Below are 17,821 nucleotides of genomic sequence, written 5' to 3' on the forward strand. Positions count from 1 at the left end.
TTCTGAGCACATAGCCAGGAGTAACCCCTGAGCGTTACTGGGTGTGGCCCAAAAACCAAAAAAAAAAAAAGTAAATAGATATGCAACTCAGACATTTACTATTAATGAATTTGTTTATTATAGGAACCAAAAAGAAGCTCAAAGGTTTTGCCTGCAGGAGATTCGGGTTTCATCCCCACCATTAAAGGTCCTGAAGCACCGATGTATGATTCGTTTCTCTCCACACCCCAGTTTGTTTGTAGACAAACTAAAGAAAAAAAAAACTTACATTAAGGTTCATTGGCTCATTTCAATCCTTGGCACCACACTGAACATAACTAAGTGTGGTGGCCCGAGTACCACAGGGATAGTCCTGGTGGTTCCCAAGATAAGATATAAGACCAAAGCATCATCACCACATCTTCAGGCCATAACACTGAACCAACACACACACACACACACACACACACACACACACACACACACGCACACATACACACACACACACACAGCACATGAAATAGGTTGAGCCTCATTTGCAAAAGGGTTATAACTACCTGGTGGGATTAACTGTGTATAATAGTTATAGGAACATCATCAGGTGCCTAAGTAGAATCATTGTTTTGATATTTATTATCTCTTTAAGTAGGTAACTTACCTTTTTTTTGAGTTCTATTGGTCAAAAGGAGGTATTAATAGCACTTACTTCTTTTTGTTTGTTTTTTTGGGCCACACCTGGCGATGCTCAGGGGTTACTCCTGGCTGTCTGCTCAGAAATAGGTCCTGTCTGCTCAGAAATAGCTCCTGGCAGGCACGGGGGACCATATGGGACACCGGGATTCGAACCAACCACCTTTGGTCCTGGATCGGCTGCTTGCAAGGTAAACACCGCTGTGCTATCTCTCTGGGCCCGAGCACTTACTTCTTAATGTGCAGGTAGGTTTAAGTGGGTGCAACAAAAAGATGAAAAGTGGGACATAGGAGCTGGAGAAACAATACAGCGTGCAGGGCACCTACCTTGCATACAACAGTTTTGGCAGGGTTGGATCCTCCGCATCTCATTTGGTCCCCCTTACCAATGCCAGAAGTGATTTCTTTTCCTTTTTGGTTTTTGGGCCACACCCGGCAGTGCTCGGGTGTGATCTCTGGCTCTGAGCTCAGAAATTACTCCTGGCAGGCTTGGGGGACCATATGGGATGCCAGGAATCAAACCACTGACCCTCCTGGGTCAGCCACGTGCAACTTAAACGCCCTACCGCTGTGCTATCTCTCCAGCCCCAGAAGTGATAGTCAAAGTGTAGAGCCAGGAAGTAACCCTGAGCATCACCAGGTACGGCCCCAAAACAAAACAAAAAGTGAGACACATAGACCTGTGTTTATTATTATAGGGAATTGAGGTGGTACACACCCTGTGATGCTTAGGAGTTCCTCCTAGGGATGTCTATGGAACCATAGGAATCCATCCTGAGTTAGCCAAATGCAAGGCAAACACTAACCCCGTACTGTCTGTCTCTGTCTGTCTGTCTCTGTCTGTCTGTCTCTGTCTGTCTGTCTGTCTCTCTCTCTCTCTCTCTCTCTCTCTCTCTCTCTCTCTCTCTCTCTCTTTTTCGTTTGGTTTTTGGGTCGCACCTGGCAGCACACAGGGGTTACTCCTGGCTCTACGCTCAGAAATTGCTCCTGGCAGGCTCAGGGGACCATATGGGATGCCGGGATTCATACCACCGTCCTTCTGCATGAAAGGCAAACACCTTACCTCCATGCTATCTCTCCGGCCCCGTACTGTCTCTCTTGCCTGGAATTTGCTTATTTATTTTGGGTGCTGGGGATTGAACAGAATATGGACTGTCATTCCTAGGCATGAAACATAGCCCTGCCCCTGAGCTGCATCCCCGCCCACTATGGGAAAGGAAAGTGAAGGTAACTGTGTAACTTAGTGGTGAAATCCCCAAAGCAGGTCTTCTGACTGCCCCATAACGTGCCTGCAGGAAAGATCTCTCTCAAAGTCCCTCTTTGGTTCCTGTCTGGGTCTGTCAGGGTGGAAGGGTCGCCTGGGGATGATTTGTGGGAATCAATCTTTTGGTGGGGAGACTGACCCTGGTTTGGAGGCTGGAGGGCCTCAGTGCTCTGTTGGGAAAGAACTAGGCGCCCTCTCCTGATCACTAGCAGGAATCGCTTTGGCCCAGAGCTCTGGATTGGGCCCAGTAATCACTGGGCCATTCTCCCTCGAGGAAATGCTCTGACATGCCCAGAGAAGCACGTTTTTTGGGGAAAGAGGCGCTGAGACCAGAACAACACTGGCTTAACACAGCAAAGAAGGGCGAACTGAATAATTGAGCTGCAGGGTATGTGTGTGGGGAAGGCCAGAGCTGGAGCAGAGACCGGATTGGGGAGAAAAATTGGGGAGACCCTGAGGAATTAATTCCATCTTCTCTCAACAGGTTGATGGCACGCAGCTAAGGTAAGGGGACAACGTGGCTTATCCAGCGAGGTCCGACCCTACCCGGGTGTGCAGGGCTCTTCCAACGCTTGCTCCCCCGCGCAGCTGGAATGGGTGGGGCGGCGGGGCCCCCGAGACGAGACGCAGCGCTGGAAGAGAGGCTGGAGCCAGGCGCCCAGAAGCGGGGTTCAGATCCGCAGAAACGGGGCGGGACCGGCGGCGGGCAGGGCGCAGTTTCCACCCCGAGCTCCGCCTCCCCCATTCCCGCTACCACCCTTCCCTTGCCGCTGCCCCCACCCCCTCAACCCGGCCTGGGCTGCCCCCGGGGGTCCCCCTGCGCCCACCTGTGCTGGCACTGCCTCCTCCTCGCTGCCACAACCTGTGTGAGTATGGAGATGGGGGTGCTAGGCAAGGCGACCTTTAACGGAGCCCGGCCACGCGGTCCGGCCTCCCCTGGGCGGGATTCTGAGCGCCGGGGGGCCTGGTGCTTGTTTCCGAATTCTAATTGCGGTGTTGGGGACGCGCATCCTTTCACCCCAGCTTCCCTTCCTGGGCCTGAACTTGCGGGGGGATAGAAAAGGGGACGGGGTGTACCGGAAGACCTGGGAAGCTTATAGATTATTTTTGAACACCATTTCTGCCTGTGACCTCCAACCTCCCTGGACTTCAGTTTTCTCCTCTGTAAAATGGAAATAATACAGTTTCTAGCAGTACAAAAGCCCATTGAGCAGAGCCCCTACAATTAGTAGGGACTTAGTTAATGTGAATTGGGATTGACTGCTAAGCAGTACAGTGAGGTTTTGGAAATAAGAGCAGTTTTCAGTTAAGTAAGTACCCACAAGGGTAAGTTAGAACTAGCTGGGACTGACAGCTGCCCTTGAGTTAGTGAACTCCTTGTCCTAAGACTAAGGGACCAAATTAATCTTTTTAGATTTCACTAAACCACTGGCACAACTGTGGACACAGCCCAGAGCGGTTAGGTGTCTCACTCAAGCTCATACAGCTTAAAGGCAGGCTCAGCTCTTAAGAAGTGGTCCAGATGGGGCTAGAGCAATAGCACAACGGATAGGGCGTTTGCCTTGCACACAGCCGACCCAAGTTTGGTTCCTGGCATCCCATATGTTCCCCTGAGACTGACAGGAGTGATTTCTGAGTGAAGAGCGCCGCTGAAATAAAATTTAAAAAAAAAAAAAAAAAGTGGTCCAGAATGTTTCTCCAGAATCTTTACCACCCCTGCCTTGGGCAGCGCCCTATGGATTTTTTCGGTGGGGATACAGTTGCTGAGGTAGAGTAGCTGGCTCCTAGGAGGGAAGCTGGAAGTAGTACTGGTCGTCCATCACTGCCTCAAACCCAGTGTCTGGGTTTGGGTTGAGTGTACTCCTCTAAAGACTATGTTAGACTTAGGTTTCCATTTAAGGAAAACCCAAGGACCTTGTTTTATTTGGGAGGGGAGTAGAATTGCTTTCCAGTCCTTCAGGAGAACCCTAGCCTCCAAAAAGACAGCAGTTTCAGCCATTGGGGCCTGCAACCTGTGCAGCCTACCCAAGGCCTCCTGGTGACTAAAAACTGAAAGGCGTGTCCACCTGGCTTTTGTTTCCTCTGCTTTCTTTCTTCCTGAGGGTGGGGCCTAAGTGGAGTGTCCTAGGGGTGGGGCTGGGAAGGAAGGGACCTAAATGGAAGGCCCTAGATTCCAGTAGGGCAGGTTCTTGAACCTAGAGCACGCCCTTCTTGGCAACCAGCCCTTCTTGGCTTTTCCTTTGGCCCAGCGAATGGTTTTGAGGAAAGGCCATGTTCTACATCTTGTCTTCTTTTTTTCATTAGTGGAGATAGTGTTGATGGATTCATCTGTATAGGATTTCATTTTCTTCTTTCTTCCTGGATGTACAGGTACTCATTCTCCATTCTTCCTAAAGCAGGCTTAAAACTTAGCCTACAGCTCTGACCCAGTGAGGAAGTGATCAAGGAAGATCAGCTGAGCTGTGCAGGGCCCCAGGGCTCCCCTGTGCTGGGCCTTTCTTTGCAGCTTCCTAATCCTCTCTTGTTCTTTCCTGTCCCTAGTGGGTAACTGGGTTAGGATTGTTGGTGTGTACTCAGCTCTTAAGGTTCCTGACCTTAGACTCCTTTATATAAGCAGGGAATCACATTCCTCCAGCCCTCTGACCTCTCCCAAATGAGTTAGACATTTCTAGAAACCTACAGAAGCTCTCTCCAGTAAATAGCAAACCCAGTCTAGCACCAGACTTGATTCTGCAAAACCTTTCACTCTCAGAGCACATGAGGTCATGGGCAGTGATAAGCAGGGAGCCAAGGTTCTATGGGCTTTCATGAAGTTGGTGCTTCTGTGGTCTGCGGAGTAGGCATAGAGCACCTGAAGTCGAGGAAGGGACTGAAGGTGCAGAAGAGCCCAGGGCGAGTTGGTGGAACAGTGAGAGCTAACTGGAGACACTAAAGCCTAGAAGCTCAGCTTGGGGGAAGAGATGGCCATCCTGTCCACTGGGCACTTTCAGGATTTCATCTTAAAACAAGAGACAAGTGAAGTCAGCTGCTCTGGGCCTCATCCTGTCAAGTCAATTATAAAGAAAAGGAATCCCAGTCAGTCAAGCTTCATTTTGGGCTCAGCTTTGGCTCATTTCCTTGATGTTTTTTCTGAAACTGGAGTGGGGTAGTAGTGGGGTGGTGGTAGGGGGGTCCAGGAGGATAAATGTTCTCATGAGGTTCAGAATTAGTCTTTGTCATCTAGGGAAGGATCCAAGCTTAGGGGCTCAGACACCTCCTACACACCTGTAATACAATAAAGCTTACAACTAAGCTCACGTGCTGGCATCACCCCTGAGTGCCGGCCTCAATGCCTTGGGCCCTGACACCATACCACTCCATTCCCAGGTCTGACAAGATGTACCAGGTCTCATTGCCTCTGGACCGGGATGGGACCCTGATCCGACTCCGCTTCACCTTGGTGGCCCTGGTTACGGTCTGCTGTCCACTTGTCGCCTTCCTTTTCTGCATCCTCTGGTCCCTGCTCTTCCACTTCAAGGAGACAACGGCCACACATTGTGGGGTAGGGCCTGGGTGGTGGGGTCCCTGATACCTCATAATCCATAACCAATTAGATACTCATAAAGCCTGATCATATTTGTTACAGGTTTAGTCAGCTTGCCATTGGGCGGCAGATGTGGCAGTGGAGTGAACAGTAGTGTGTGGTATGGATGGTGCAAATTGAGGTCTTAAGAATTAGCCCTTCTAGGGAGAAGTGATAGTACAGCCGGTAGGGTACCTGCCTTGCAAACAGCTAAGCTGAGTCTATTCATGGTACCCCATACGGTCCCCCTGAGTCCCACCAGGAGTGACCCCAAAGCATAGGGCCTGTACTAAGACCTAATATAGCCAGGTGTGGCCCTCCCAAAAAATTAGCCTTGTAGAGATAGTACAGCAGGTGAGATGCTTGCCTTGCATGCATCCGACTCAGGTTTGATTACTGGCATCACATATAATCCCTTGAGATGCCAGGAGTGATTCCTAAATTCAAAGCCAGGAGTAAGCTCTGAACACCACTAGTTGTAGCCACCTATTCCCCTCCCCCAAATTATCTTTCCAGAGCTAGAAAGATAGTATAGGAGGGAAGGCATGTATGTTATTTGTGGTGGACCTGTCTTGGATTCCTGACACCCTATATGGTTCCCTGAGCTTTGCCATGAGTTAACCATGGAAGTTTATTCTGGCTCCAGAACTCTGGAGAGAAAAAAGAATCTCTTTCATGGAGGCTGGGGCTGGGGTTTTCTAAATTCAGATGGTCCCTAAATCCTGAACCCAATTCTTATGGGTTTTTTTTTTCTCTAATTTTTATTATAACACCATGATTTGCCAAGTTGTTATAATACAGTCATTTCAGGCATTAAATGTACAAACACCAATATTACCACCAATGTGATCTTTCTTTTTTTGGGGGTTTTTTTTTTTTTTTTTTTGGTTTTTTGGGTCACAACCCGCGGTGCTCAGGGGTTACTCCTGGCTGTCTGCTCAGAAATAGCTCCTGGCAGGCACGGGGGACCATATGGGACACCGGGATTCGAACCAACCACCTTTGGTCCTGGATCGGCTGCTTGCAAGGCAAACGCCGCTGTGCTATCTCTCCGGGCCCCAATGTGATCTTTCTTTTATCAGTGTCTCCAATCTCCTATCTCGCAACCATAGCTGCCTCTATAAAGGCAATAAACAAACTTAGTTCATATTGCTTGTTATAATTCAAAGGAAAATGGAATTATCAAAATTTTGATCAACACAGGCTAATTTGAAATTATTGTTACATTTCTCCATAGTGTTCCTAAAGTCAATGTCTAAAATTTATAGTCCAAGTGCTGTGGTTGTTGCTAGTTGAGCCTTCTGTGTTCAGACTCACCAAGATTTGCAAATTTGATAATGTTAAGTTGCAGGTCTGGACCATTTCTCTCTCTCTTCTTTTCTCTCTCTCTCTTCTCTCTCTCTTTCTTTCTCCTCTCTCTCTCGGACCATTTCTGTTTCTGTGGGTTTTGAGGCTGGTGTTGGGCTGCTGTAATTCATGCAGAAAGGGGAATATGCATCCCTGCCTCCTTTTCTGAGAATGCCAGAGATGCATTAGCCAGGATGGGACTATCTGGGAAGTATTGATGGCAGTTATTTCCTTTTGGAGTTTGGTAGAAAGTCTGGGTCATTTTTCTACTGGGAAGATGGCGGCAGTGGGCGAGGGCTGCTTGCTACCCAGTGGTGGGATGGTAGTTTGTCTCAGCCAAACTCTCCAATTCTTATTCTTAGAGAGCTATATTCAAGATTCCTAGGGTTTGGGGGGACATGGAGAAAGAACAAAACTGACTAGGGAACCTTTGGGACTGCCAGAGAGAGAGAGAGAGAGAGAGAGAGAGAGAGAGAGAGAGAGAGAGAGAGAGAGAGAGAGAGAGAGAGAGGGAGGGAGGAGAGAAAAAGGGGAGAGAAAAAGGGGAGAGAAAGAGAGAAGAAAGATATAGAGAGAGAGAGAAAGAGAGAGAGGAGAATCTGGGTGGGATGTATGTATGAGTGAGAGACTGTCTATGCCTATCTGCATGAAGGAGATGGGTGCCTGATAATAGTACATGTTCTTTTTGTTTGTTTGTTTGTTTTTGGTTTTTGGGCCACACCCGGCCGTGCTCAGGGGTTACTCCTGACTGTCTGCTCAGAAATAGCTCCTGGCAGGCACGGGGGACCATATGGGACACCGGGATCTGAACCAACCACCTTAGGTCATGGATCAGCTGCTTGCAAGGCAAACACCGCTGTGCTATCTCTCCGGGCCCAATAGTACATGTTCTAACATGGTCTGGGGACCCTTTGCCCTGTGAAGTTCTGTAGGAAGCAACATACCCCCAGTTTCTGTCTTCCTGAAATGGGTTTGGCCTTTCCTGTCTTCTGCAGAGTTAGTGCAGGGCAAGGAAAGAAATACAAGGAGCAAGGAGTTTGGGAAACATGAAATGTGAGGAGCACAAGGAGATGGCCAGGTTCAAAGGCAAAGCAGAAGGGACTTTAGGTGAAAGAGGACTTATTTTTGGTCTTATAAGACTTTTCTCCTCCTCTTCCTCCTCCCCCTACTCCAGTTCTTCCCCCTCCCTCTTTTCCTCCTCCTCTTCCTCCCCCCTTTTCCTTCTCCCCCCTCCTTTTCCTCCTCCTCTTCCTCTTTTTCTTCTTCTTCCTCTTTCTCTTCCTCCTTCCCTCTCCCCCCTCCCCCTCCTTTTTCTCCTCCTCTTCTTCTTCCTCCTCCTCCTTCTCTTCCTCCTCCTCCTTATCCAGTGAGATATGGCCTGGTCAATATCAGAATTAATAGGGTTGACAGGTCCCGAGGGAGAAGCTTAAAGGACAGAAGCACATGCTTTGAATGTGGGAATTCAGGTTCCATCTCTGCCAGGTTTCATCTCTGTCCCAGCACAGAGCAAAGGATGCTTTGCAGGGTGGGGATATGCCTTCCATGCTTGAGGCACTGCTTTAGATTCCCAGCACCACACTTGCACACGCAATAATTGACTAGGACTGTAAAAATGGGGTGATTAGGGGCCGGGCGGTGGCGCTAGAGGTTAGGTGCCTACCTTGCCTGCGCTAGCTTTGGACGAACCACGGTTTGATCCCCCGGCGTCCCATATGGTCCCCCAAGCCAGGAGGGACTTCTGAGCGCATAGCCAGGAGTAACCCCTGAGTGTTACCGGGTGTGGCCCAAAAACCAAAAAAAAAAAAAAAAAAAATGGGGTGATTAGGTGATATAAGGGGGAAGATCAGAAAATGTCAGCCAACAATCTTTCCAGATTCAGTTCTCACCTATAAAATACATCATTGTTTCTCTTTACTGTTTGTTTTTTTGTTTTGTTTTTTGGCCACACTCAGTGCCACTCAGGGATTATTCCTGGCTATGCACTCAGAAATTACTCCTGGGAGCCGGAGAGATAGCATGGAGGTAAGGTGTTTGCCTTACATGCAGAAGGTTGGTGGTTCAAATCACGGCATCCCATATGGTCACCCGAGCTTGCCAGGAGCGATTTCTGAGCGTAGAGCCAGGAGGAACCCCTGAGTGCTGCCAGGTGTGACCCAAAAACAAAACAAAACAAATAAAGAAATTACTCCTGGCTTGGGGGACCATATGGGATGCCGGGAATCGAACTGCAGTCCATCCTAGGTCAACAAGGCAAACACCCTACCGTGCAGCAAGGCAAATGCCCTACCGCTTGCCCCTCCACTCCAGACCCATCATTGTTCCTCTTTTGTTTTCTTTTTTGTTTATGGGCCACACCCAGTGGTGCTCAGGGGTTACTCCTGGCAGTCTGCTCAGAAATAGCTCCTGGCAGGCACGGGGGACCATATGGGACACCGGGATTCGAACCAACCACATTTGGTCCTGGATAGGCTGCTTGCAAGGCAAACGCCGCTGTGCTATCTCTCCGGGCTCTGTTCCTCTTATCCTTGCCAATTTCTCTTCATGCCTGGCTGTGTCATCTGAAAAGTCTTCCCTAGCTTTTATAAGGACAGACTTAATCACCCTCTCCTCTGGATATTATTGCTTCACTCTATTCTCTTTAAATTCCCTGTGTTCTCTCTCAACCATGTCTATCATATCATATGTGTGTCTGACTTCCCATCTGTCTGGGAGCAATGTATCTGAAGTACATTTTTTGGTGAATAAATACATAGATAGGACCTCCCAGTTCAGTGTCCTGGGAAGAGGAAGGCCTGAAAATAAGCAGTCAAAGCCCTTGCTTTGTTTCTATGGTATGTGGAGTTAAACACAGGAGGCTTTTTACTTTACCCCTGTGTCTGGCACCAAGGGCTAGTGGAATTGATAATTTAAAATTAATAACTTACCCAAAAGGGTTGGAGAGATAACTCAAAGGGCTAAACACTTTACATACGAGAGGCCCAGGTTCAGTCACACAGTACTACAAGATCCTCCAAGCACTATCAGAAGTTTCCCCAAGCATTGAGCTTGAAGTAAGTCATCTGTATATTACAGAAACTCCTCACTTAACGACCTTCCTGTTTAGCAATAGCTTGCACTTATCACCTCTGGGTATGACTCCTAAAAAGAATCCTAACTTACCTGACATATCTATAACCATTCCTTTATTTTTTTTTCCAGTTTTGGGGCCATACTTGGCTATGCTCAGGGGTCACTCCTGGTTCTATGCTCAGAAATTGCTCTTTACAGGGAACCATATGGGATGCTATATATCGAACCTGGGTCAACTGTGGGCAAGGCAAATGCCTACCTGTTGTACTACCGCACTGGTCCCCCTAGTTCTTGCCAGACTAGTAGGGATCTAAGGCATAGATAGTTGAATGACAGATATCTTTCCTGGGGAAAGATCAAGCAGAGTGATCCTGGAAGCATTTTCTTTCTTTTTTTTTTTTTTTTTTTTTTTTTTTTTTTTTGTGGTTTTTGGGTTACACCTGGCAGTGCTCAGGGGTTATTCCTGGCTCCAGGCTCAGAAATTGCTCCTGGCAGGCACGGGGGACCATATGGGGTACCGGGATTTGAACTGATGACCTCCTGCATGAAAGGCAAACGCCTTACCTCCATGCTATCTCTCCGGCCCCCACATTTTCTTTCTTTTCTTTTCTTTTTTTTTTTTTTTTTTTTTTTGTGTGGTTTTTGGGTCACACCCGGCAGTGCTCAGGGGTTATTCCTGGCTCCAGGCTCAGAAATTGCTCCTGGCAGGCACGGGAGGACCATATATGGGACGCCGGGATTCGAACCGATGACCTCCTGCATGAGAGGCAAACGCCTTACCTCCATGCTATCTCTCCGGCCCCCACATTTTCTTTCTTTTCTTTTTTAAAATTACTTTACTGGTGGGGCCGGAGCAGTGGCGCAGTGGTAGGGCATTTGCTTTACTGCACACAACTGACCTAGGATGGACCATGGTTTGATCCCCAGTGTCCCATATGATTCCCCAAGCCAGGAGTGATTTCTAAGCGCATAGCCAGGGGTAACCCTTGAGCGTGACCGGGTGTGGCCCAAAAACAAACAAAAAAATTTTTTTACTGGGGCCAGAGCATTAGGGCTTTTGCCTTGCACGTGGCTTCCCAGGACAGACCTGGGTTCGATCCTCGACGCCCCAAATGGTCCCCAAGCCAGGAGCGATTTCTGAGTGCATAGCCAGGAGTAACCCCTGAGTATCACAGGGTGTGGGCCCCCCAAAAAAAACCCAATAATTTAGGGGCCAGAGTTATAGCACAGTGGTAGGGCATTTACCTAGCATGCTGCCGACTCAGGACAGGGTTCAATCCCTGGCATCAACATATGGTCCCCTGAGCCTGCCAGGAGCAATTTCAGAGTGCAGAGCTGGGAGTAACCCCTGAGTGCCCCTGGGTGTGGCCCCAAAACAAAAATAAATTGCTTTATTTATACACAGTAGTTACAAAGTTGATAATACAGTTACACAGTTACAAAGTTGTTCATGAGGGTGCCGGGAGAGATAGCATAGCAGTAGGGCATTTGCCTTGCATGCTACCAACACTGGACAGACCCTGGTTCAATTCTCAGTATCCCACATGGTCCCCCGAGCCTGCCAGGAACCATTTCTGAGTGCAGAGCCAGGAGTAATCCCTGAGTACCACCTAGTGTGACACCCGCCCCCCCCCCCAAAAAAAAAGAAAATTTCATGATTGACAGGCTGGAGAGATAACACAGTGGTAGAAAGTTTGTCTTGCATGTGGCCCACCCAGACGGACCTGGGTTCTATTCCCAGCATCCCATATGGTCCCCCAAGTCTGCCAGAAGCGATTTCTGAGTGCAGAGCCAGGAGTAACCCCTGACTGCCACCTGGTGTGACCCAAAACAAAAAAGTTATTCATGATTGAGTTTCAGTTGTACAATGTACAACACCCTTCACCAGTGCATATTTCCCATCCCATTGTCTCTATTTTCTCTCTCCCATCCCCCCTGCCTGCCTGAGCCAGACATTCTCTCTCCCTCTCTTTCTCTAGACACTGTAGTTTTACATTACTGATACTGAAGGGATATCATGCATGTCAATTTATTTCCTTTCAGCACCCAGTTCTTGTCCAGAGTGATCATTTCCAGCTCTCATTGTCATAATGGACCCTTCTCTATCCTAACTGCACTCTCCCATTCTTTGTGACAAGCTTCCTACCATGGTCCTCCTTGCCCTCATCTCTATTGTCTCTGGATATTATTACCATACTATTTTTTTTCTTATATCTATCCCACAAAGGAATGAAATTATTTTATGGTTTTGGTGTTTTGTTTTGTTTTTGGGCTAGCATGAACCGCTGTGGTGGTGCTAGATGCCTCCAGGGCTGTACTTGGTGATGCTCTGGGAAGCACATGGCACCAGGAAATGAATTTAATTTGGGGGCATATGAGTCACCTTATCTAAGTGCTGTACCATCTCCTGGCCCCTAGATTTGGTTATTATCTATTGGGAGCTCAAACTTCTCCGGGTAGACATTTTACTTTTTGGGTATGGGGGAGATTGAATAACACCTGGTGGTTGGTCAGGGACTATTCCTGGGCCTATGCGCAGGACCATATGCAGTGCTGGGGATTCAAACTCGGATCAGCTTCATGCAAGCAAGAACCTTACCTCCTATACTACTTCTCTAGTCCTTCCATGGAATTTTCATAAATAACAATTAGTGAGTCTTCTAGTGCATTTATACTTACTTTCTGATGAGTATCCACTTGGCTCTGCTTTAGGAGTCTTAGAACTTTTCTTTCCTCTTGGATGTAAGCCAACCCTCTAGAGGGAAGATAGTTATGGGAGGAGGTGGTTTCCTGAGTCTACTTTTCTTGCTCAAAACAAACAAACAAACAAACAAAAAAACCCGCCAGTAAATGCCATGTGTTTAACTTGGCCCAGATGGTGTTTGTTCTCTTCATTTTGGGCTCTGCTCTGGGCACAGGGCTTCACAGGCAGACACATTACCATTTTTGATTCTGTCAGCACTCTCAGTGCCAGGTGCAGGTAAGCATGGATCCGTAACATTCTGGCAGATATAGTTTTTTTTCTTTGGTTTCTTTTGGGGGGAACCTAGACCATGGGTCGATCAGGATTGTCTTTATGCTTGAACAGTCCTGAGTAATCCGAATCTCATGCTTGCCCTGTCATTTTTTATGTCGGTGGGCTACCTTCCCGACCTCTTTCTCATTGGGGATCCTTGAGAGCAGTGTCATCAGGATTAACCCATTGCATGTGGGCAGCACCAGGGTTCAAGCTTACCACCTTCGATTTGCCTTTGTCCTTGTATAACTCTTTTTTGTGGGGCAGTGTGAGGAAGGTATTTGGCCACACTGATGCTGCTTTAGCACTAATCTTAGCTTTATGCTCAAGACTCATCCTTAGCAGTGCTCAGGTGACTATATGGGATACCCCAGATTAAACCAGGGTTAGCTACATGCAAGGCAAGTGCCTTAATCTATACTATTTCCCTGGCCACTAGATCACTATTGTTTTTCGTTTTGTTTTTGGGTCACACGCAGCAGCACTCAGGGGTTACTCCTGGCTCTACACTCAGAAATCGCTCCTGGCAGGCTCGGGGGACCATATGGGATGCTGGGATTCATACCACCATCCTTCTGCATGCAAAGCAAACACACTACCTCCATGTTATTGCTCTGGTCCCACTAGATCACTTTTAGCTCCTCTATCTCTTGTCATAGATTAGCTGATTTTTTTTTTTTTTTTCTTTTTGGTTTTTGGGTCACACCCAGTGCTCAGGGGTTACTCCTAGCTCTGCACTCAGAAATTGCTTCTGGCAGGCTCAGGGGACCATATGGGATGTCGGAAATTAAACCCACATCTATTCTGGGTTGGCTGTGTGCAAGGCAAATGTCCTACCGTCCTACCACTGTACTATCTCTCCAGCCCCAGATTAGCTGATTCTTTGAGGATCCAAAAAAATACTCAGTTCTGCTCTAGAAAAAAACATGTTAAATCCTACTCCATCCCCCCCCCACACACACACACATCCACCCTTCTTCCTACAAGTCTCCCCATGTCACTAGGATCAGTCCTCAGAAAAGTCCCTCCCCCGTTTCTAGCAAGGAAGCCCCCATGGGCTGACCTTTTCCACTATCTCTTCACCTTTGCAGAGTGTTCTGGACTTATGACATGGCCTTGTTGGTTCTGGGAAGGTTGTGTGCGAGGCAGGCATTGAGATCAGAGCTCTGTGGGCGGGAGGGCAGGCCCTGAAGAACTAGGGGGTGGAACTGTCTCAGTAAAGTCTCAGTCTCAGAGCCCTCAGCCCAAGACCCAGATCCTCCGGCATCCAGTGTGAGTGTTGCTTAGTGCACCCCTCCTCCAGCCCCTTCACCCTATTCCTGGAACCTGAAAGAGACTTGCAGCCTGGAGTGTCCATCAGGGAGGAGATCTGAATCTGAAGGGGAGATTGAGTCCTATACTGTTTTATCTAACTTCCCCTCACAGGGGAGTCACACTTAAAGGGACACAGGAGTTGGGGATTCAGGATGGGAAAAGGAGGGAGTGGAGGGAGAAGGAAACAGAAGCAGTAGAGCTCCCTAAGTCCCCTTCATTCCCTTCTGGGTGTGTAACAGTTGAGTAGACTCAGGCTGAGGGGCGGAGCTGTCCTTGATTTCTTGGTTCACCCAAGCCTTGGATTGGATGTCATAGCCTTTTTGCAAAGACAGAGAAGGTCAGGGGCTCTTTGTGGGACCCTAGGATCTTGGAGGGGGAGGCACTCAGAGACTGAGGCTTGGTTTACTCTAAGCCTGGGGGCAGGATGACTGGCAGCCTGTGGCCCAGTGAAATAGGTTCTTGGGGCTGATTCTCCCACTGTTCCTAGTTAAACTTGGATGACGAGCAGGAATGTGGTCAGACGGGGTCAGTGGAAAGGCTTGGGTCAGTTTTGCCTCGATAGTTTGTTTAGATGACTTGCTCTAAAAGAACTCTACTTGGAGCTTTAAACTCTTCATGGCAAGCAGTCTTAATCCTAGTCTTTTGATCCTAGCATGTTTCATGCCTGGTCCCTATTCCTGTAAAATGAGAATAATCATCCTACCTCTGTCTTCTCTTCCTGTGGGTCTGAGGGATGTAAAAATGAGGTGACCTCTCCTATAGGCCCCTGGATTATCTTTTCCCCAGGTCAGAAGAATGAGGTCCCCAAAGGCATTTCTTGCAGACTGCAGGTCTCCGGTGATCCTGCCCCCTCTTCTCTTGCACCTCTTTCTCGCACTCTTTTTCCTCCTTTTTTTTTCCTTTTGGTTTTTGGGCCACACCTGGTGACGCTCAGGGGTTATTCCTGGCTATGCGCTCAGAAATTGCTCCTAGCTTGGGGGACCATATAGGACGCTGGGGATTGAACCCAGGTTCTTCCTGGGCAGCCGCATGCAAGGCAAATGTCCTACCTCTGTGCTATTGCTCCAGCCCTTTTTTCTTCTTTTCTTTATGCTCTTTCTACTCTGACTCTTCCTGGATTCTGAAAGGTCAGCTCTGGAAAAGGACACACTTTTCCCTGGCCCAAGGACCTCTCAGTGCCCCAAATGTGTCCCTTGCCCTACCTGGGCACCACTCCCTACAGGATGTTCTCTGCAGCCTCCCAGCCCTTGGACCCTGATGGGACCGTGTTCCGGCTTCGCTTCACGGCCATGGTCTGTTGGGTCATCACTTTCCCTGCGTTTGGCTTCTTCTTCTGCATCATCTGGTCCCTGATGTTCCACTTTGAGTACACAGTGGCCACTGAATGTGGGGTGAGTGCGATGGGCCAGGGCCAGGGTAGGTTCAGGAAATGGTGAAAAGGGTAGAATCAGAGAAGAGGACAAAGAGGGCAGGGGATCAGGGAGAGGGAGAAAAAGATGGTGGGGTATAGGACAAGAGTTGGAGAGTGATTTGGGGAGAGAATCTAAGAAATTTTAGTCAAAGCCTCCAAATTAGAAAGGATTATAGGAGGGGAAGCAGGAGACGGAAAGGGAGAGGGAAGAGGCAAGAGAGATCTTGAGAGGAAGTAGGAAGATAAAACAAGACTATGCTGGATGGAAAGTGGGGACTAAGACTCTTAAGATATGGCTCGGAGACAGAAGTGCTAGTTTACTTTATTAGCTCAGTGGAACTCTGACTGTAGAGTTTCCTCAGTCCCACCCAGGGAGCTTTTAGCTTGGATTACTCATAGCTCAAGACTCACTCAGGTATCTTCCAGGTACTCAGAGCTGTGCCAGCTAGGACTTCTCGTCCTCACTATGCCTTTGCCAAGGGTTTCAGTTGAGGTCTTATGTCAGGGTATAGAATTGACTTGCTTTTAACTTCTTATTCATACAAGAGGAAGTAAGAAGCTAGAGAGATAGTACAACAGATGAGGTGCTTGCCTAGCATATGGCTGACTTTGGTTAATCCCTGGCATTGCACAAGATCCCCTGAGCATCTCTGCACAGAGATCCTAGAGTAAGCACTGAGCACCTGCTGAGTGTAGTTCACACTTTCTCCTTCCTCACCAACCACCCAAAGAAAGAGCATGTTAGAAACAGGCATTCACAAGGCAGTGAGATGGGATTACTAGAGAAAAGGTGATACAGGGATCTTGGGCCCAGAGGAAACACTTTATCTAGCGTAGACACTGTGGAAGACTTCCTAGAGGAAGGGACATTGTTGCTGTGGGGGTAAAGAAAGAGCTTTGTGAAGCCAGCTGAGAGCTTCTGATTTTATCCAGAGGGCAATGTGGCATTTTGGAAAGATATCTAGCAGGAAAGGGACATGATTAAAAATGTGTGCTTAAAAGATAATTTTGGGGGGCCAGAGTGATATAATTGTAGTAGGGCACTTGCCTACCTGGGTCAGCAGTAGGGCTGACCCCATACAAAAGCAGATCATTTTTAGTATAGGGGTAAGGCACTTAACTTGCCCAGCATGCTGCCAACAGGCCCAACCCCCAGTATCACTTAGGTATTGTAATACCACCAGGGGTCACTCCTGAGCACAGAGTTAGGAATAGCTTTGTACCTGGGTATGCCTCTGGGTATCACCCAAAGGCTCCACCCCCAACCTTAACCATCATCAATTAAAATGACCATTTGGCTCCTGAGTAGAAACAGGTTTATAGGGGTGGAGTGGGGTGGGGGTTGGAGGTGGGATGGGTGGTTAGAGGCCAATGAAGAGGCTAAAGCTATGGGGAGACCAGATCTAAGATGGAGACTCTCAAGATAAAGATGGCATGGAATGTAGAGAAGAGTAACAAATAGAAATGATAAGAATGAGAGTTTTTGTTCAGTTGGTAGGAATGGAGCAGGAGGGTAAATAAAAAGTCATCCTTGCCAAGGAAATAGCACAGTGGCTGAAGCGTAAGCCCGGGTTTGATATCAGCAATGTATGTATGACCTCTTGAGCACCACCAGGACTAGCCTTTAGCTTGTACAATCCCAGGAGTAGATCCTCCTAAAGAAAAAAAGGTAAGTATGGTGCTGAAGCAATAGTACAGCAGATAGGGTGCTTGTTGTGCTTGCATCTGACCTGGGTTTAACTCCCGAGTCCCATCTGGTTCCCTAAGCTCCACCAGGAGTGATTTCTGACTGCAAAGCTACATCTAACCACTGAGATCTGCTGGGTGTGGCCAAAAAACAAAACAAAACAAAACAAGAAAAAAAGGTAAGAATATTTGTTTGGGGGCCGGTGAGGTGGCGCTAGAGGTAAGGTGTCTGCCTTGCAAGCGCTAGCCAAGGAAGGACCTCGGTTCAATCCCCCGGCGTCCCATATGGTCCCCCCAAGCCAGGGGCAATTTCTGAGCGCGTAGCCAGGAGTAACCCCTGAGCATCAAACGGGTGTGGCCCGAAAAACCAAAAAAAAAAAAAAAAAAAAAAAAAAAAAAAAAGAATATTTGTTTGCCCGTTTTGGGGTCACACCTGGCAGCACTCAGGGGTTACTCCTGGCTTTGCGCTCAGAAGTATCACCT

At 48.1% G+C, this 17,821-nt stretch overlaps 1 protein-coding gene across 3 annotated transcripts in view; it reads left to right on the top strand.

Annotated features, from left to right (window-relative positions):
- The window catches only part of PGAP2 (post-GPI attachment to proteins 2), a 38,662-nt gene that overhangs the window by 11,040 nt on the left and 9,801 nt on the right, over nucleotides 1-17,821 (top strand). The window contains exons 1-3 of one of the 3 annotated variants that reach the window (XM_049780435.1): nucleotides 2,693-2,797; nucleotides 5,300-5,475; nucleotides 15,451-15,632. In XM_049780435.1, coding sequence (XP_049636392.1) covers nucleotides 5,310-5,475; nucleotides 15,451-15,632 — 348 coding nt within the window. In that variant the 5' untranslated portion in view covers nucleotides 2,693-2,797; nucleotides 5,300-5,309. Of the gene's footprint in view, nucleotides 1-2,417; nucleotides 2,438-2,692; nucleotides 2,798-5,299; nucleotides 5,476-15,450; nucleotides 15,633-17,821 lie in introns of those variants that run through there. The other 2 variants (XM_049780433.1, XM_049780432.1) reach the window with 2 other exon arrangements.

The sequence above is a fragment of the Suncus etruscus genome, chromosome 9 (genome assembly GCF_024139225.1).
Source record: "Suncus etruscus isolate mSunEtr1 chromosome 9, mSunEtr1.pri.cur, whole genome shotgun sequence".
NCBI lineage: Eukaryota > Metazoa > Chordata > Mammalia > Eulipotyphla > Soricidae > Suncus > Suncus etruscus.